Below are 19,514 nucleotides of genomic sequence, written 5' to 3' on the forward strand. Positions count from 1 at the left end.
CAGTGTCTCTACGATACCTTAGACATCGACACAATAGACTAAAGAGGGTTTGCCGGCAATGAAGAGAGCGTATTCACTATCACGATGCTTATACCAAGCAAAAGTGGTATCAGTGCAAAGTAGGCTGTATGTTTGGCTTTTAATCTGGAGCCTACAATAAGAGCAGATTAATTTGGCAAACTCAGATTTTTGACACAGTTATTCAGTTTAGCTTGATTCAACTTTATATAGCTGCTGATCGCCATCGGACACTTATGCTGAGAACATTCTTCAGACAAATACTCTTCACCTAGAGAATTTTTGGTCAACTGCTGGTAAAACTTTTGAAGGCAATGCAATTGCAACATCTGGCCCATGAGGAATCAGTCGTATTGCACAAGTCAAATTGGATATTGAATGTTATGCTGATTTTTGACATTAAATTTAAAAAAAAACAAGAGAAAAAGTAACAATCTTTTTCATGTCCATGTGGCTGTCTCCAAACCATATTGGCTCACCAAAGGGTAAATATTTTTGTTTTCAAATGCTTCACAGCCTCTATGTCGCTTTATTTTTCATTCATTGTGCTGTGCATTAGGGATGGTGTGAACGTGAGGTTCACGTTCGCGTTCTGTGTGTGAACTTCCGAAATTTAGAGGTTCACGTTCACAAACGAACCTTGGAAGGTTCTGCACTGTGAACCTTTTTCATATATTACAATTTTCACTTCATTATAACATCTTTGGTTGAAATTGATTGCATTTCAACTGTGCGCTACTCTATGCATGGCGCTGGCAGCATAAAAAATCAACACTAAACGAGCATGCACCTCGACAATGTCAAAAATTTACTGGCATTGTTACAAAAGGTTACTCAGCTTTCCGTTTGTGAATATTTAGCGACTCTTTGCTATGAGCTTGACCCGCAATCACACAACATCAACAGTGAAATACACTACAGGTAGTCAGCGAATGGTGCTTATTCAGCCAATCAATCAAATTGATATCATTGTCTGATGTAAAAAATCTAGCAGGCGTATGGAGTAAATCATGCATGGTTGGTTACATATGTTTATTGTATCATAAAAACCAAATCCGTGCGATTGGGGTGTTGGCTACTTCTGTATAACTTGTTAATGGAGTAATATCGGTAGCAAGTATAGAAAACTGTTTTATACTCTGCTCGATATCAACGCAGCAATATACTCAGACGCCCAATACATTGTCCGGTCTGGCCTAGACCGTTAAGGCGCAAGCTTATATTCCCTTGCCAAGCTTATATTCCCTTGCAAGTCGTCGTGGAAATTGTTGGCTAAGCGACGGAAGATATTGATTTTATGAGAGTATTTTGTCATTTGATTGTCCCAGTTGATACATTTAGCGACGTTCTGAACGTCAATTTGGACTTCAGCATTGTGGCATTATGTGACCCGAGTCGTCGATAGGTATCGTGAATATTAATATAGGTTATCACTTCACTGAAATGTAGGGTTGGAATTAGCAATATGACGTCACGTGACGTCATGAAGTTCACGTTCGCGTTCACACAGAACCTTTCAAAAAGGTTCACGTTCACACGAACCTGAACCTTTCAGAGGTTCACACCATCCCTACTGTGCATACCTCTTCTTTACATCGCCTAGACCCAGGTCTTATTGCAGATGTCTGATTTCAAAGACTATACCCAAAGTCGTTTCGACGCCTTCCTATCTTTTCATGGTATCGCAGTCTTGTGATGTTTTGACAGGAAGAAAATATTATTAAATTGATGGTGATATCAAAAACTAGGCCTATATAATGACTTTTTCAATTACTTGTAAAAAGTTACTTTTACATCTACTTCAGTAGAAATTGACGCCGTTACTTCTACTTCTACTTTGAGTAGAAATTGACGCCATTACCTCTACTTCTACTTGAGTACCTATGGTATATACTTTGACCACCGCTCATGACGTCACAATGGTGATAGCTATGACCAAACAGCAAGGAATACGTCACATAACAGGCTTTTTTAGCACTAAAATGCAAAATTTCAAATCACAGATTATAAAAAATCCTTATGTGAGAAAAAAAAGCGACTTCATATTCGTAATCAGCGTACGAAAATTGACTTAATAGTCATCATTTTGGCCAGAAAAGAAAAATGATGTCGACCAGTGTTATCATGTGAGGGCCGAGGGCCGAGAAAAGATCAAATTTTTATAGTAATACATGGAAGAAGCAATATTTTACTATATAGACTGATTTCATTCACAAAATGTAACGACCAGATTCATATAAAAACTAGATGTATATAGTAAGGACCCAGAAGTCGCATCGATTACCCTATGGTGGGCTCAGGATCAGTATTTGGACGGGCGGGGATGAAAAAATGTTGTTTCGATCCTGGTTACAACGCGCACCGACGTTTCGATCCTGGTTACAACGCGCACCGACCTAATATTATAACCGCTCCTGATCCGGATCGTGACCACCTATGATCGATAGACAAAGCTTTGCTAGTATGACGTCATATTGAAAGAGAATGTGTGATAACTCATTTTGAAATCCGCTAGTGGGCGCTAAAGAGTGCCCAGAATTTGCTCCGCAAAAATATGGTCAAATCTATCAATCAGTTTTATCAATATTTTCATCGTTTCAAAACACCGCAAAACTGCGATACAATGAAAAGATAGGAAGGTGTCGAAACAACTTGGAGTAGTCTTTAAGATCAGACACCCACTTTGGCCTAGGCCCTCTGAGGCTAAGTAAAGAAGAGGCATCCACACTGAATGAAACGTAATGCTGAGAATATAAGACGCAAGCGACAAAATAAGGTGGCATGTGGCGAAAGGCGAGGTCGATGTTAGCTGTTAGGTCGTTGTCCGGTAATCCTAAAGGCTGGCTAGTATTCATTTAAAAGAAATTACCTGTATTTCGACTTGAATGTGGACTGGACATGCTCGTCGACTGTCCGGTGGCTGGTGGGATACTGTCCCACACGTCAGGTCGAGCATATTTGATAGAGCGATGATATTTTAGGTCGATCATATGATATTTGGACGACGTGGACGCGCGTGTGTTGTACTTGTGCGCTTTTGATTCCGAGGTAAAGAATTAGTCATTGAAATATTCGGGGCAATGACCGCAGTCGAACTGATACATAAACTTGACGATTTCTAGTTTCTGTATATCTTCTATGTTTAGGACACCGAATTTCTTCAGCAGAGACTTGTTGGATGGACAACAAGGCCCCTTTGGAAGATGAGATAAGATGAGATGCAACTATACATACAGAGAGAAGACTTGATGGAAATCGATGATTTCCAAACATGATAATTGGTATGAGTGCATCCGCCGTAATAATATTAATAGTCGTCGGATCATATAATTTCCATTCGCTCAAGACAGACAATGCACTATGCGATAGACACTGTGGGATGTAATGAACATATTATATGAGGATGTCGAAACGACCAGCTATTACACGGCTTCTTTTCGCGTCTGTCTTTCTCCAAACTCATCTTTTCTCTTTTACGGCCAATTCATCGGGTGTTCCTCTGGGCTTTTTGGCCCTGTAAGCTTGACTAGGGCCAGAAAAGCCGATATAAACCTCCAACCAGGGCTTTGGAGCCGGAGCCGGAGCCATAGCCCCGGAGCCGTGCATTTTTGCCGGAGCTGTAGCCGGATTATCGCTCACTGTGACTTGTAAATGTACAATGTGCATACTGCATAGTTTAATTCGTTATGGGCATGGCGCAATGTGCATGGCACAGTGTTTAATTCGATTATACGATTCGTTTCAATGGGAAAATATTATATTCCGATAAACTTGATCGAAACCGGATGGACTGGTAACGAGTGCACCAATATCGAACGTCAAACCATTGGCCATTTGGTACAAATCGAATTTTTATTGATGAGGTCGTGATCTCCGCCCATATATTGCTTTTACTACAGTTACAGTTGAATAATAATTAATCGCTTATTTAAAGATTGAATTGAGCTGTATGGCTTATTATCAACGAGTACAGTGCCAGTGTTAAAACGCCACATCAGAATTTTCATACCATACACAGCAATGGCATGAAGTAAAGTGCGTTCTGGTGCATCTATGATGTTATCGACAATTGACAAGTAATCATTATGACGTCCATCCTCAAGATTACCGGACTACGACCTGACCTATCGATCTCGCCTTCCATGTCATGCCACTCCATTTTTTGTCGCTTGCTTTTTTCTATACTATCTCCTTTTATGTTTCGTTCAGTGTGCAATGTGCATGCTTCCTCTTTACATCGCACAGGCCAAGGTGGCAGAGATGAGCACGGATTAGGATTAGGTTTTGAAAAAACAGGATTTGTGAAATTTTGTCGGATTTGGATTGGATTTGGATTAGACATTTTTTTCAGAACGGATTAGGATTTGGATTGGATTTACCTTTTTTCTGGGAGATTGAAATGTCGTATGGCGAATGGCGACAAACTTTATTCAGATCAGTTATTAATGTACTTATGGTTACTAAGTTATCTTGAATCAAGTGAATCGTTGGTTGTGAAAGAAAATTTACGAATCATTCCATTGCATAAATTAGTTTTTTTTTCTGAATTTCCAGTTGGAATCGGATTAGGATTGGACATGGACTTGAATATGAAAGAGTTATGGATTAGGTTTTGGATTTGGATTTGAAGGTTCGGATTTGGATTGGATTAGGACATAGAAATTTCAAATCCGCTCATCTCTGCAAGGTGGGTGTGAGATTCCATAGACAACTCCAAGTCACTTCGACACCTTCCTATCTTTTCATTGTATCGCATTTTTGTGGTGTATTGAATCGATAAAAATTGCTAATATACCAATGATGATGATTATTGAATAATCGTATATAGAAAACCTATGAATGCGTTGCGCTGTCTCATTTTTTCGGGACAAAGGGTCATGAATTTCTTATCTGGTAAAATGTCATGCATCAATGGCGTCGTGTTCAAGATATTCCCATAATGCAGTTCACTTCTATCCGCCAACCACACCCGTGAGATCCAAGATACGCAACGGTCGCTGGTATTTGCAAGATTGTGGTGGGTATGACTAAGTGAAGGGAGAAGGATATGACGCGCATTTTCATCTGGATAATTCCGTGCTGCTATTCGGATTTACCGTAACGTCCTAACGGACTGCCCTCAAATTCAAATCCGCGTTGAAGGAACTTGACAAATTCATCAATACAAGTCAGCTCGAGTCAAGGGTATTATATGGTGATTTCATAATTTTAGTGCACCAAAACATATGCAAGATCTATAGTATATCCAAATCCCGAGCCGCTGATCGTATCGTATGTGGCGGAGGTACCTAATTACTGTACCGTGCTCTAGCCTCACAGGTCATATTGTGCTGGTTGCCGTATTACTATAGGTCGTTAGCCATGACTCATTCATTATTGATATCACGATAATCTAGAAGTGAGAGAAGATCCGGCCGATATTTCTAGAAGATTTTCAACCTTAAGCATCTTCATTATAGCTTTGTATGAACTGTGTCGGTACTGAATATACATAACGGTATTGCATTCGTGATTTATCCGATTTTCATAGGCGAAGTTGAACTGGCTCCACCAGGTAAAGAGATTGCATACCGTATAGTTTGTTATGCTCAGAAACCTCGGACGTATTGCGTAGATCATTTCCTAGTGATCTGAATGAATTTTTGTCTGCATAATGTATGTTATCTGCAAATCAAGAAACCAGCTTATACCAAGATGCAGGCTTGATCTACCAAGATGTACAAGTGTCATCTTCCTTCTAATTGCTTGATGTGATGTATTTCCAGTCAATTGAGAAGTAACTTGTGATGAGCTCAATGTGCCGAAATCGAATATATATGTTTTGAAATTTTATGGGTATCGTGGTATTCCCTTGATTTGCTGAATAAGCCAAGTTTGCATGCATGTCTGCCAGATGATGTTCCAACGCTTGTGCATTATGATACAAAATGCAGTCAACTTCGTGCAGCCTAATTTATTATGTAAGTATGCCGTTAGGTGATCAATGGCTTTTGTTGTTGAATGTAATCCTTCGAAACGACCAAAGTAAATCTTCATCAGTGGCAAGATTTTGCAAATGATACCACATTAAGAACTTGAGGAACGTCATAGTATTGAGCAAGATCAGATTGAATTCTTGTGTTTATCCTGTGCTTCGGTTACCACCCTGACCTTACCACCATGATACAGTTGACTAAGTCATCACCGCCATTGTTTTGGACTGTCTTCTGTACCTCGATTTGCGCATGCCATCGATCACCATCAAATTTCTTTTAGTGTGAGTACATAGTCTATGTGTTTTTTATGTGATTTTAAAAGTTGAAGTGCGAGTCAATCCATAATGATAAAAACACTTTCTTAGATTTCCCAGCAATTCTTCAAAATGGTTAATGTTGTTATCCATCCAAAAAAAGCAATGACTAATTGCACACTTATTGCATGTTCGTTGTACTCAAATTGTGTCACATATTGAATATCCGTTGAAATTGCAAGGATTGACATTGGGGAGCCATCAAGTTAGCAATGTGTAAAATGGGATATTTTAAGCTAATTCTTGACCAACTTTTTCCTCATGAATTTCTCACTCCTAAATGTACTGTCTCCTAGTAGAATTAATATTCGTAAGACTTTCATATATTATTTTATTGCGTACATCTCATTCAATGCCTCTCGCGTTTAGAAATGTGAGATGTCATTTATAGGGTTGCTGGGTTGGTATCTTTTGCATTTTGTATAGGCTTGATCCTCTGGTTCAGTTGCTTGATTCTCATTTATACTTGATGTGTACCGTAAGCTTCTCCGGGGATTCGCAGTCCTTTTCTAGGGTTATTGATGGCATTTTCTAGATTTTTCTTCTATAAACTTGCATGACCTTCAGTCATTGAAAACTATGTTATCAAGAATTGTGTTATGCAATTATGCTTCATGGTGTGAATTGATCAGATCAGACGTGGAATTTGATGCACCAGGATCCAGATTAGAGTAATATTCATATTCAGCCATCAAAATGGCATTGACTTGCAGCATCTTGAATATTTACACATTGTCTTGATATTATGTTTGTCCTGGTTAGTGGCTGGCAACTAATCGATTATTAGCTGAATGCTTGGGAGTATGAGTTCTAGGCTTGTTTCTGAAATTTGTCATGCGCATTTCTCATGCTTCTTAATTTTGCCATTGATTCTGTAAGTATGAAATTAAAAAGTAACATCGATCAAGCAATAGGATACATGTTAGTAAATTACATAGACTGTATATTTCTCCTCTAATATTATATTAAATTTTCCAGATGTGCCCCATTGCTCCTGTTATGTACATTGTGTTTGAATATCTGCTCAGAGTTGGATAAATACTGTTCTGTTGTGAATGCATCTTTCTGATTCTTACTTGAATTTGTCAAGAATGAACAAATGTCGTTTCGTGGGTCTATAATTTAATCTCAAGTCGAGCTTGGTTATTACTTGTGCAAAGTTTACCATCGGCTCTGAATGTCTTAAATAAATTTATGATTTTGAAACATGTGTTAATCTCGGTGGTGTTCTCACAGTAGTATTTAGTAAGAGACCTATTTAATCCTAAACAAAACCTGTCAAACCAATTCATTTCAGCATTGGATTTTATCTTTATCAAAGCGAAAGGCAACTCCTAACCTTACCACCACACCTGTTATAATTAGATGTGGTCATGTGATTAATTCCACAACTATTGGTTGTAATTTGATGACTTGGTTTGGCTGAGGTGATGAAGTTTCGCAATATGTGAAGTGATTGGTATTACGGAGATGTGAATATTCCAACCGATTCATTCAGGGTTTCTGGGCAATAGAAGATTACATATTTTTGGGTGTTGCGTTTGAGTTGTGTATTCAACCTTTTTTATTCAGCACATTTCGCTTTTTCGATTTAGAGACTTCTCATCTAATGAAACAAATATCTTGATCATGATCCATGATTGGATTTCTGTCTGTACATTTCTTTTTGTCGATACTAATCCCTCTCTTCATCGATTCTATTGTCAGATAATGGTTCTAGATAATATCATGATGGGCTGAATGATGTCTCCAAGCTGAATATTGTGAATCGAGTCGTTTCGGTTTTTAACGCTGCGCAATATCTATCAGTATTCAAGTCTGCCGGGCTCGACGTCTTCGCAGAGGTCTCTGTAGGTCTGGTCGACTAGCACCCGTCGCAAATGTTGGAGGTAATGGAGTTCTGCTGCCGGTCGGAAGAGCAGCGAGAAGCTCAGAGAATCAACGCTGAAATCGAGAGGGAACTGAAGCGGCACAAGCGCGACGCTAGGAGAGAGTTAAAATTGCTGCTATTGGGTATGTGTCCTGGTTTCGGCGTGGTGCAAGATTAGTTACGTTACGATTCTTTCTCAGGCACTGGGGAGAGTGGTAAAAGCACTTTTATTAAGCAAATGCGAATTATTCACGGTAGTGGCTACAACGATAATGACCGAAGAGACTTCATTCAATTAGTCTTTCAAAATATTCTGACATCTATGCAAAACTTGATAAAAGCTATGTCGACTCTCTGCATTGAATATAGCAACCCCAACAATGAGGTGGGTGGAAAAATTTCCTACCGTGTATTCTTTTACATTTAATTGTTTTGAACAACATGCAAGTTGAGTATTGCAGTATGATGATATTTTTTCAATGTATGTGATTGAACGGAGTTACTTGCGACAATATGCACTTTGGAGATGAGCATTCCAATATGGCAAAGTGATGATGTTGAATCACTATTGCATTATTAAAATTAGCAATGCATTGATAGCATATGTGCGTGATGAAAATCCTCCGAACTACAGCAATATAAATTGAGGAGATTAGGATTTTGGATGCTTTCATGGGACATGACTGGATTAATTTTCTCTTGGTAATGACAACTATATCTAATCCACAGTATATAAATTACAGTGGCTTAGTCGTTTGTGCAAGGATAATAATATGATTGGAGATGGGATGAATCAACATGTTAATATGGATTTAGACCTAATGTAGTTTCAATGGTGATGTGTCTCTGTAACTGTAATGGCGGTTGGTCCCTGAACGTGACTATCTCCAGTTTTATGAGAATCAATGTGTTTTTCACTTTCTGATAGTTGCGGCTGCTATGATGATATTATTATTAAAATTTCATATCTCTGTCCAATGATTGGCGTTGAAGATTGGGTGAAAATCCTCCATTATCGCTTTGTGGTCAAACATTTGTAGGTGAGGCGTGACTTGGTGGTCTCACATCATTGAACACATGGTATGGTTAGTGGAAGTCAATTTTCACATTGCTATTTAAAACCATAGCAAGCACTGTTTTGTTCGTCTTGACCACAAATAAATGTCAGAACGACTCTCATGCTGTGATGAATGGGGATGCGCATTTTTTTGCTCTTGCGGGGTTTTGGGTTTCGATGAAATTACATTCCTTTTGGTTTTCCTGAGCTAATGAACCAATAATGGCAAGTTGATTATGTCTGAGGTTTGCTATGACCATTATTATTATTACGTTGTTACGATGGAGACGGCTTTTTCAAAGCAAACCTTGGTATTCCTAATTTTTCAATTTTTTTCCTTTGGAAAATGGTCTGGAGTAAGTACAGTATGGTTATAAACTCTTTGATTTATTATTACTAAATCACTATTCGGGTTTCCACGGATATTTGGTCACAACCAAAGCAGGTTATTGAATCCGCTTCACTGAACAAGAAAGTGGGAGGTGTGAAGCAATTATTTGTTCCGCAACTGACATAATTTTAAAATGCACAATCCATGGGCAGAATTGGACCAAATGATTTTGCGAGGATGGAACCTATTATCAGAAGTTGCATTCCAGTCCGAACACATATTTGCATTATAATATTTGATTACTTAACTTGCATACAACGGATAGCCAATGCTCTTCTGCCCAGACACATACCTTTCGATCCCTTTTTAACTGACGATACTGCATAGTGTACCATTATTAAGACTTGCTGACGATGTCACCGACTTGTTACTAATGATGTTTGATGACTATAGTGAAGTGAAGGCGCATCATTGTCCACGGGCAGTATCATATGAATATTCAGTATTTGTGGTCTGAGAATTACGGAATTTACTTGTATTTCTTTCAATCTATTGACGTGCTTGATCTAGGAATTATTTTTCTAACTGTAAATAATAGCAATTCAACCTTTTTGAATTTGAACATTACTGTCGTGGTCATCTATTATGTTGCATTTGACAAGTGATGAGCTAAATTTCAGTCAACCGTAGAATTTGCAATTTTCTTCTGACCCGCGTCCACATGTACTCGGTTTGAAAGGTTTCAGCGAACTTGCAATTTTTGAAAGTTGTTAGTGAATGGTCCATTCATGAAATTGTCTGAAAGCTGAATTACCTCACTGTTACGGCGAGCGTTTCCTGCCTTGTCAATTATTTCCTGATTCTGAATATGACCGGGCGGAGGATGTTAACTCTGTGTAAACATCTTACAAAAATGACTCGATTTTCTTGCAAAATCAATTGGCTCTTGTGATGGAATTAGAGCTGTTGCAAGTGTTGATCTGTAGCAGCCTTTGGTTCCAATTTGCACAATGCCTGAGCTTCATTTAATGTAGGTTGTTGGGTAATCGAATAGTTTGCTAAGAGACTAAGACATACACCATGAAATTCATGGTTCCACATGGTTTTCAAGTAACACAAAATTGTCACCTTATTAACTTGACTTGTTGAAAACGTGAACGCTTGGCCGTTGGGTTATCAAGAAAAAGCTGTATTCCATTTTATTTTCACTTTCAATAACTTGGCTGGTGTCATATATTCACAGATTAATCAGAGTCATGGTGGAGATTCTGATTGAACATTGATTATTATTTGTGTGGTATCGATTGATGCCAATTTGAATCCAAATCTCTTCTATTAGATCTTGATTACCGTTCTATTGGTTGGAGCTATAATCTGTGAATGTCTAGGATTATACAATAACGCTTTTAACTTGCTTGGATCTACTCCCAAATGCTCTTGTGATAAATGTACAATTAATATGTGAAATAAAAACGTACCACTGCCGTGTTAACCGAAAGTAGAGTAAAATGTAACTCTGACAGGGGTTGTCAAGCTCAAAACCTGTATCTACTAAGGCTTTTTAAAAATTCATGTACATTGTGGCGTTGGGTGTAGATTTTCGAATGCTTTCCACTTCTAAAATTTATTTCCAGGAAGCTGATGTACTTAACGCAGCTTGAAATGGCATTGCACACTGTTGGAGAGAGCAAAATTGATCCTCTCGAATGAGCAAATCATGCATAGATTATTGACCATTTTGTTGCTTCGTTGTATCGGGGATGACTTGTGCCAGTATCCGATAAACATTACGTAATGCACAGTACGAACTCGGTTTGCCTCAATTTCGTGAGAATCGGTATTCAAAGAGACACGCTCCACAATGTGATGTAAATTGTGCTTCACGGTTTTACTTGAAAAGGCTCATAGCAGTTCAGCCAAAAATGCGACAAGTCAAAGCCGTTCTCTTTTACTTCAGTGAAGATTTGGCCTAGGGTATGTGGTTGAAATGGTTTCTTGAGCATGTTTGGTGGTTGGATTCATTGCTAGATAAGAAGTGAAGTATGACAAGCTTCCTTGAAAATATCCCATATTTTCAAGACTGACAACACAAGATGAAGGCCAGACTTGAGGCGACATGATTTGAAGATGAAAAGAAAATCGCTTGATCATGAATACACAATTGCTCAATTCTCATAAAGCTATCTATTGCTTGCCAGTACTGTTCGTTTCATTCAAACTCCGTCTATGACTGATAAATATGGCAAATTTCCTTCTGTTGATTGCTGACCCCAGTCTTAACTGTTTGTATACACACTCATTTGCTATTGCAAAAGGTCTTGTGTGTATGACTCATGACCTTATACTGCTCATTAGCTAAATGATGACATAGTAATGATGCATATCTCAACTCGTTTTCTGTTTGGCGGTATGCTTAGTGTCTGACAAAGCTCAATTGGGCGGTAAGAAGAAAGATAGCTTCATATTTGAGTGACGTTTGTCATGTGTACATGTGTGCACTTGGAAATTTGGTCACATGGCTTTGGAATATTATATGCACACCAGCACACGCACGTTTCAGTCCGCTTCTGCACCTTTCCGGTGCGATTGACAGATAGTTTGTTGCCTTGGTACTGTGATTCTTTCAAGATATACATGCAATTCGATACTGCAGTTGGTAACGGAAGCAGGCCGAGTCCATACGCATTCTGCTGCCTCTCAATTCAGAGATTAGTCTTTCTATGTTGGACTATGTTATATACTAATCACTCTTCAGACGCATTCAAATCTGTTCCTGCTTTTCAGTGTCCGCTGTTATATTTGCATTTACTTGTCCAAAGCCATCAATTTATGTTCTATTGTTAGCGGTACAACCAGGATTCCGTAAAAACAACTGGCTGTAATTCGCAAGGGCAGGTATTCAAATTGCTGGGATTCTCCTGTCATTTAAATAATCTAGATAGGGAGCATGCCGTGGAAACTCTGTGTGTCCAAGTGCAGACTACCTGATCATGCAGAATATTGGCGCAAAACCAGTTGATACAAAAATATCTTCAATCACTTGAACACTGTATCATGTTGGCATCACAATTTTACTTTTTCCACACCCATCTTGAATTATTGATTGTGATGCACGTTTTGGAACCACACTCTAACCTTCCTGATTTCTGTGACGGGCTGTTTATTTGCCAAGAGCTGTTATCTTTCTCTGTTTCTATTTCGATAGAAATGGTCATTGGTCAATGCAGGGACACAAACTACAGCCTCTTAGTCACCACATTCTATATTCTTTCAATGCAATAATAATAATAATAGGTCCGGAACATGTGGGCGTTGTGGGTTGTGACTGTTTCTATTGCCTTCTCTTCTTTATACCATGTAGTTGCAAATTAGTCTCCAGGAGAGCACTTCTCATTTACATTTTTGCCTTATCAGCAATGTTTGTTCAATTAGCACTTGCGATGTCATGTAAATGCCCCTTAGGTGGTTGTGCAATAATCTAGCATTCATTCTCTGCAGCCAATTTAACCTAATGGCCACTGCATACAAGATTTTAATCTCAATTTTCAAGTGTGTTGGCAAACCTGAGTCTGGTGCTGTGCTGTGCTGTGTCATCTTCCATTAGCTGCGGCGCTGCAGTGTAAGTTATGCAGCTGGGTCAATAAGATGTGACAAATTCAATATATGTATTATTTGCCGCTTGATCGTTATGCTATTGTTTTATCAGCGCACTATTTGAATTTCAGCAACATGCTGAGGAGTTGTCGGAAGTCGATGTGGGACGGGTCGAAGTTCATTCTCAGTTTGTGCAGTACGTCGTTTCCATCCAGTCTTTATGGGACGACACGGGCATACAGCATTGCTACGACAGACGGCGTGAATATCAGTTATCAGACTCCACATCATAGTGAGTAGCCTAATGCATTGTGGCGTTGAAACTTTGCATTGATCATGCCTCGCCCAAGTCAAATCCGCTATTCTTAGTAGTAAACTATGCGGCAAGTGTATGCATGCGGCAGCTTTCAAAGGATGTGTCATGTATCTTAATCTTCTGCATTCATTGCTGCTAAAAGCGCAGATTATGTCTTGGTGCTAGTAGGGATATGTATTTTAACTTAAAAACTCCAGGCCAGTGGCTTTATGACCATGTGATGTCTGTCTACTGCCACAATTTTTAATCCTTCAATTTCTGAACGAGTAATGAACTTACTAACTAGGCTACTGGTTGATGTCTGCGGAAATATTGATCTGTGTTTGGTGTGGCAAAGTGATACTGTTCTTGTATTGGCAATAAACCTAGCAAGCTAGCTGTGGTTTTGACAATCGATCGCATCGTGCGAAGTAAAACGATAGCTTCCGATAGAATTTGGCAAGTCTAGCCTTCTCTGTTAGGGTGGCACGTTTTCCTGGTATAACAAGTGTTCCTTTCCTTCACAGCTACCTGAAGGAACTTAATAGAATAAAGGAATCTCAGTATCTACCAACTGAGCAGGATATTCTGAGGGTCAGAGTGCCGACAACAGGAATATCTGAGTATCCTTTCGATTTAGATTCAATTATTTTCAGGTGAGTGGTTTTAATTTGTCACAAATAACTGGCAAGGGGGCTACCTGTCGTTGGGCTTTTTAGAATGGTGGACGTCGGAGGTCAGCGTTCCGAGAGAAGGAAGTGGATTCACTGCTTTGAAAATGTGACGTCTATCATGTTTTTAGTGGCTTTGAGCGAATACGACCAGGTTTTGGTGGAATCCCAGAGCGAGGTATAAATTTCAGTACGTCTTATTTGCACCTGAACTAATAGCAGTATGTACTTGGATTGGATAGATTCCGAAATATGAACTCTGCAATTGACTGCATGGCTTAGGTATTATAGGATTGCGTGGGAATTGTGACGGGCGGACTAAATCTTGTATTGTATAATTTAAGCAGGACTCGATATTCGATCCAAGCCAAGAAAATTGCGTAAGCATTTGTGATTTAATGAAATTGTGCTGTTAACGGCAAATTAATTGCATGGTTCTTGATCTCTATTTGGAATAAGTTTTTGTTTTGTGTAACTTGAGTATTGACGAGACGTGGAGTTTCCCGTCTTCGTTCATGTGAATTACTCTGCTGCGCTAGGCGTAGGCATATCAAATTCGAATAGTCTAGTCGTGATTCAATGTCATGGTTTGGAGGAAATTGTCATTGGTTTGAAATCTGTAATTGGATGGCGTACATCCCGGTAGACAGTTCAAAGTTTCAGTCGTGCTGTTCCCCGGGAGTACAGTCTCATCTTATCGCCAGTTTTACCGTGCTTCATGGTACTTAATTGTTCAGATTGCTTACGGACCGTCGGGGGTTTCTTTGTGGCTCTGCACCAATAAATCCCATATTTTTCTCCCCCAACAGAATCGTATGGAGGAAAGCCGGGCGCTTTTTAGGACAATTATCATGTATCCGTGGTTTCAGCAATCGTCAGTGATTTTGTTTTTGAACAAGAAGGATTTGTTGGAAGAGAAGATCAAGTTTTCTAACCTGGCGGATTACTTCCCAGATTTTACAGGTTTGGCTCAGTCTTGATTTTTTTGCCGTGCCATCACAAGTCTATTCTTCTCCTTCACCCTATTTATGCATGCTAATCCATCTCCTTACTGTAGAGTAGAAGTAGGTTGAATTGAAACACTTTGTTCAAGTGGCGTAAGTAGCATCATTCTACTTCTGCACTACAGCAGAGTAGGGAACTTAATTACTGTAACACCATGATCATATCAAGCCCCATTGAGCACTGAAGTTATCAAATAGTGTAATATTGAGATGAAGTGATTTGCCTCTGGGCCATGGCTTGGCAAATTGCATAGACCCATGATACACTCTACATGTAACGCATCGTTGCAAGTCGTGAATGATTAATATGTAGTGTAGCCTTGTTAATCTTCATGCGACCTATTTTATGGACATTGTAAAATATCTTGTAGCAGGTACCGACTATTCAGGCGCCACAGTATGATCGTTGAGTTGGTTTCCAAAAAAATGAAGGCCATTTTTGTGAGCCTTGGTTTGAAGGAGAAATAAATTATTCAGTACCTAGGCTAACCAACCCCGCCCAGCTCTGGACAAAATTATCAGTAAAAAGCAACGAATATGATAAAATTGCACTTGCTGCTTTAACATCCGTCCGCGCACATAGGTCCACGAACTGTGGAATCATGCTACATTCATAATACCAGCACCACTTCATTAGTCACCATGGTGGTTACTCATGATTGCCTGTCTTATCTTTCTCCCCGCAGTCGATAATCCTTTGGCATGTTTGCTGTCTACTTGAGTTCGTTTAAGCGCGCATATGAAAGCAAACAAAGTACCAGGTACATGGCGACTCTCAACTTCTGCAAACTCCTTGTCTGTTAAGAATGGCTGATAAGTTGCGTTTATATCCACTATGTATGGTTAGGCTTTGAAGGCTGCCAATTACCAAACCCCGTAACTGCATAGTGCATATACATACCTCCCAGTAGTGACAAGTAACAGTAAGCTTTACTCTCGTTTGTATTCATCACCTTAGCCCCCCCCCCATCACCTTAGCCCCACCCCCCTAGTTTTTTTTCTGACCGGTTGCCATTAGTTTGGTCAAGCTTTATGTGAATGGAGCATATGCTAAGTTGACCGTTGTCCAGTATTCGTTCAAGTCATGGTAGGCAAAGTGACTTTTTAAAATCGCCTGTGGGCATGAAAGCAAAAGATGCGTATAAGATGAGCTCATGCAGGGTACACCTCGTGTCCTCATCTCAGTCTGGTTTGTATCTACACGTAACCACATGTGGTCAACGTATTCCGCGTCGCTACACAAGTAGAAATAGCAATTTCCAAGACTTCTCAAAACTGCTTCAAGCAGAAGTCAAAAATTGAAACAACATTCCATAAAACAACTGATGACACTAACAATAGGTAAAATCTTCGGAAATAGATCCAATTGTGATGCAGGGGCTATTTCGTGTGGTTCTTATGTGATTTCAAGCCACAAAGTTGTCACTTTCTAATTTTCAAAATCCGAAGTCCAGAGGGTTTGTAGTTTTACCTCGAATCTGTTCGTGTGGAAGTAGAAGTAGTCATAACCACTTCAATAGCGCAACGCGCAAGCAAGCAAAACCTACTTTAGAACTCCGAGCATTGCTGACCATCTTTGTGCCAGTGTTGAGATTGACAGACCTGTGCCAAACAGAGTCGTTCCGCGCTAAAGTGTCAGTGTTTTAATTTTAGGTGAGGCCGGAAACGCCGAAGAGGCCCGCGAGTTCATCTTGAATAAGTTTCTCGAGCTCAACCCCGACTCTGACAAGATAGTGTACAGCCATTTCACGTGCGCCACGGACACCGAGAACATCCGTTTCGTGTTTGCCGCCGTCAAGGACACCATACTGCAGTCGAACTTGCGGGAGTATAACCTGGTGTAGGCGCTGGTAGCGTGCGATCTCGGTGTCCGCCTGCCGACTCCCAGAGACTTTGGTTAAAAGGTACTAATGAAAAACGAAGTATGAGCGGAGAATCTATTTCGCGCATATCACGTGTCGCATTGACTGCTCGAACGCGCGGACCGGCGGCGGCGCGCCGATTCGGGAACTACATTTCTTCAGCAAATCAAACGGCTGTATTCTGTGTTTGATAGCGTTATCGAATGCGTCGACGACGCCATTTACCGGGGTACTTTCCAAGACTGCGCTACCAATCTATAGTTTATATCTATCTAGATTATAATGTCTACTAACAAAACGGGTTGTATCGACGGCAGGTACTTCGTTCTTACGCTGATGTAGCACTTTTATCAAACGAGTTTTTATAGTTTGTTGGGTCGATAATCAAAGCAAACGGATATCAATCACAGCTTATTGCACTTGAAAAGAATCGAAGGTACTTCTGGCACAGATCCTTGCACAGGCGTGCGGTAGCAGCCAATCATGTTAACGTACGAGTCATTTGTGTGTGTATACAGACGACCAATGCCTTCTGATATCTGTTGTCACCCATCATATGGTTTATTGTATGCTGATCCTCGATACCTATTTCGATGACGGGCTTGGGTTTCAAGTCTGAAATTCTTCAACGATGTGTTACTGTTGTTGTGTTGCCTCCATAAAAGATATTAAGTTGCCTTCTCTATTATCTGTTTCAGCAAAATGATGCCATCATTGAAACGTTTTCGTGATTGCAAAGCGTTATGTAATCACTAATTCTGTGTTGCCATTGAGGTTGAATGTAAAATCGTTGAAAATGTATGGAGCATGGTTTCATCCTGATGCCCTGTATCACCACCAGTTTAGCCGCACTAGATAGACCATCTTGTACTTCCTATAAATTACGGAGTGTACATTCTTAAGTAATATTGCTCACAAGTAATTCTTATCGTTCTTATTGTTCTTGCTGTTTTTTTCATGATTTTACTAATGTTTGAACCCAAAGTACTGGCAATCCGGCGGCTGCGGTGTGGCAAGGGATGGAGGGGGTACATTAAAACTGAGGATTTTGGCTAAATTCAGTGTCATAGTGGTGTACTGCTTGTTGTGTGTGAAACAACCAGGATGATGGACTGAAGATGCATGTTGCATGGAATTGGAGTTTTTGAGCAAGAAAGATGAGCCTGTGCTCTCTATGGGGCTTGACCCCGGTTTAAGGGGGAATAAAGAAACCAATACATCGAAGTTTGCCCAGAAGTATGGATTGAAATTTGTTAATGTATGTAGTGTTTGCCGAATTTCTTGAAAAAACAAGTTACACTGTTCAGGCATTGCTTTCTCTGGATGCGGACACCATTACGGAATTCGATACTAGCTAACGAGTTTCTCGTGCGGTCAATGGTAATCATGATCACCGAGAGCACCCCCATCCCATATTACGTCCTAGTAGGCTTTGGTTTCTATAAAAATCCCTACCTAGCTTGAGCAGGTAATGGGCATGTGGGGCATAATAAACCAATGGTGAATGACGAGGGTTGGTGCGAGTCAGACACACAGGTCACTGAACAAAAAACGATATACGCTTCAGTTCATTAATATTTTCATCATTTCAAATCACCAGGAGACTACGATAATAAACTGGTTGCCTGCAACTTCTCGGTTTGTTTCATACCATTACAACGTAGAATGCTGACTTCTTCCGGTATTTGGATCGCGAGATGACAATAAAACTCGGAATTAGTCAGCAATCAGAAAAATTTGGGAACTGCCTTGCTGACGGCGCGTTGCGTGTGTGCTCAGTGATGAGCGGATGTTGATTTCTTGAGAATCCGTCCGGCATATGGCTCAGCGGTTCGGCAGCTCGAGTCTGAGGAACCATAGCCTTTATAATGCTTATAAAGGCTATGGAGGAACTACCCGAGAACAATCTCAGCGAATCCGAATATAATACCATAGCCTTTATAATAGGGTTACCATATTCTGGAATCGAGAAAGGAGGACACTTTTTCAAAATTTTCAGACTCAGGATTGTGGGGTAAAATTCGGAAAAAATGATATTTTTTCCCGACTTTGTGATTGGTTTACTAAAAAAAGGTCGTCACTTTCGTTCGAACGACGAATTTCGTATTTAGCATCATTTATGCCCATTCTCACAACGATCTGTCCACTATGTTAGCTCTGAAAAGCTGTAAAGGAGGACGAATTGCCAAAAAGAGGACATTTAGGCGTCCTCTGAGCAGGGCTTTGGAGCCGGAGCCCCGGAGCCGTTCATTTTCACCGGAGCCGGAGCTCCACATAAAATTCAGCCGGAGCCGGAGCTGGAGCCCGTTATTTGAGGAGTAGCTCCGGCTCCGACCTATTTCATAAGATGCTATTATATATGCAACAACCACATCTGCTGATTTGTCATAATTGAACAGCAGGCCTGAATTTTAATGCTCTGCAAAGAAATGGCATAAGAGTAAATTACGTTCTAGTGCAACTATGATGTTGTCGACAATTGACAAGTATTCATTATGACGTCACAAGCCGACACGGCGGCAC

The 19,514-nt window shown here is 40.0% G+C and overlaps 1 protein-coding gene across 1 annotated transcript; it reads left to right on the forward strand.

Moving 5' to 3' along the window:
* Positions 1 to 4,986: 4,986 nt before the first annotated feature.
* LOC145456684 (guanine nucleotide-binding protein G(q) subunit alpha-like) lies at positions 4,987 to 17,985 on the forward strand. Its single transcript, XM_080334785.1, has 7 exons — positions 4,987 to 8,320; positions 8,378 to 8,562; positions 13,291 to 13,451; positions 13,982 to 14,110; positions 14,174 to 14,303; positions 14,935 to 15,088; positions 16,783 to 17,985. Exons 1-7 carry the CDS (start codon positions 8,188 to 8,190, stop codon positions 16,971 to 16,973), a joined length of 1,083 nt encoding a protein of 360 aa, XP_080190911.1. The 5' UTR covers positions 4,987 to 8,187; the 3' UTR covers positions 16,974 to 17,985.
* The last annotated feature ends 1,529 nt before the right edge of the window (positions 17,986 to 19,514 follow it).

Source organism: Botryllus schlosseri, chromosome 15 (assembly GCF_051294905.1).
Source record: "Botryllus schlosseri isolate E-star chromosome 15, Bs_hap1, whole genome shotgun sequence".
Taxonomy (NCBI): domain Eukaryota; kingdom Metazoa; phylum Chordata; class Ascidiacea; order Stolidobranchia; family Styelidae; genus Botryllus; species Botryllus schlosseri.